This window comes from Rutidosis leptorrhynchoides, chromosome 2 (genome assembly GCF_046630445.1).
Source record: "Rutidosis leptorrhynchoides isolate AG116_Rl617_1_P2 chromosome 2, CSIRO_AGI_Rlap_v1, whole genome shotgun sequence".
NCBI lineage: Eukaryota > Viridiplantae > Streptophyta > Magnoliopsida > Asterales > Asteraceae > Rutidosis > Rutidosis leptorrhynchoides.
Window position 1 is genome coordinate 319,255,257 of NC_092334.1, and position 1,745 is coordinate 319,257,001.

The 1,745-nt window shown below is 34.7% G+C and overlaps 1 protein-coding gene across 1 annotated transcript; it reads left to right on the plus strand.

Annotated features, from left to right (window-relative positions):
* Nucleotides 1-1,241: 1,241 nt before the first annotated feature.
* On the plus strand, nt 1,242-1,745 carry LOC139888782 (uncharacterized). Its single transcript, XM_071871768.1, has one exon. The coding sequence runs from the start codon at nt 1,242-1,244 to the stop codon at nt 1,743-1,745; it is 504 nt and encodes a 167-aa protein (XP_071727869.1).

Here is a 1,745-nt window from a genome sequence, read left to right on the forward strand (position 1 = left end):
GTTAAAAGATGAAGGTAAAGAATGGTTAAATTCGTTGCCTGAAGGAGATATCAATAGTTGGGATACTATGGTTGAAAAATTTCTAACTCGTTTCTTTCCCGTTTCCAAAATTGTAACCCTTCATACTGAAATTACTAATTTTCGTTAGAAAACTAATGAGACACTATACTCTGCATGGGTTTGATTTCGTCAAATGCTTAGAGGTTGTCTACACATGGTTTGGATAAGTTTAATCTATAAAGATTGTGATATAGCTACGAAAAGAGAGATTGATACGTCTGCTGGAGTAAATATTATGAGTAAAACTGCTGAAGAAGCTGAAACATTAATTAATAAGTTAGCTGCTCATTCCCACGAATGGCATCAAGACTTAGACATTTCTCGTTCGGTAAAATCTGTTAGTTATGATTCTGAAGATATGGTTAAGGCTATGAATGTGCAGTTGGGTAATTTAGGAAGACAAATTGAAAAGCTTACCAAAGAAATGCATATGATTAAGTTAGGTTGTGAAAAATGCCAAGGTCCTCATGCTACGAAAGATTATGTTGCTAGTCTTACTATGGAGCAGGTTGAAAACGTCTCTTATGTGAATCAATTTTAAGGAAACCCGAACTATCATAATAATTATAATACACCTTATCCTAATAATAATAAATATCCACCTGGTTTCTTTCCTATTAGAGCACCCTTCATTCCAAATTTGTCTCCTAATACTCAATCCGAAAAGAAGTCTAATATTGAAGAAAGCATCCTAACTTTCATCAAGAATCAAAATGAAGCTAATGATAACATAAAAGCTCAACCTTCCCAAGTGCAAAATAATCATCAAAGAGTCCATTCAAAGCTTAGAATGCAATATTACTAAGTTATTCAAACTTTTCGAGGGAAAAGTTCCTGCTGAATCTGAAGTCGCTAAGGAAGTTCGTTTTGAAAAGGTGCATGTGATTAGAGAAGTGAATAAGGATGATATTTATGAACTTGGTTTAAGATACTTATGGGAGTTTGAAATGGTAGAGGAAGAGTATGATCAAGAAATCAAGAAATTGACTGCTAATGAAGAAGATAAGTCATAAGGTGCTAAAGTTTGAGGTCTTGATCTTGATGAGGTAATCTTTATGCATGAGTTATTTGATGAGAAAGAAGAAGAGGTTGATAAAAAGGCTGATGAAAGTGATGAAGTTACTAGTGAATAATATGAAAAATTGGAGTGTGAAAATAAAGATTATTGGTTAGCTGATACTATGAAACAGTTGGAAGAAAGAAGAAAAGTTGGTTTCTGCCCTCTTTATTCATTCACAATTGATCCCGTAGACCCATATGCATCACCTGAAATTCCTGTTATGCGTACTGAACCAGGGGAATTCCAAATCCCTTGCTTAATTCGTGGTCCTATTCCTATCATTGGATTAGCTGATACTGTATCTAGTATTAATGTTATGCCGTTCTCCGTCTACAATCGCTTAGGATTACCATCATTGGAACCTATTCAAAGGAGTGTTTGCTTTGCTGATAGTCATTTACATAAGCCGTTAGGGGTTGTCAAAGAAGTGGAAATTATTGTTGGTTATGATTTCTATAGAATTGATTTTGTGGTCATGGACATGAAAGAATATCCAATAACTCCTTTAATCCTAGGATCTCCGTTTCTAGCTACTGCTCGTGCCACCATTAACTATGCTAATAATACTTTGATCATTCGTTATGGTGCCATCTTTGAATCTATTCCGTTGGTCCCAAGATCTTGA

Excerpts from the sequence above, each read along its gene's own strand:
- LOC139888782 (XM_071871768.1), top strand. The coding sequence starts at position 1,242 with ATGAAACAGTTGGAAGAAAGAAGAAAAGTTGGTTTCTGCCCTCTTTAT.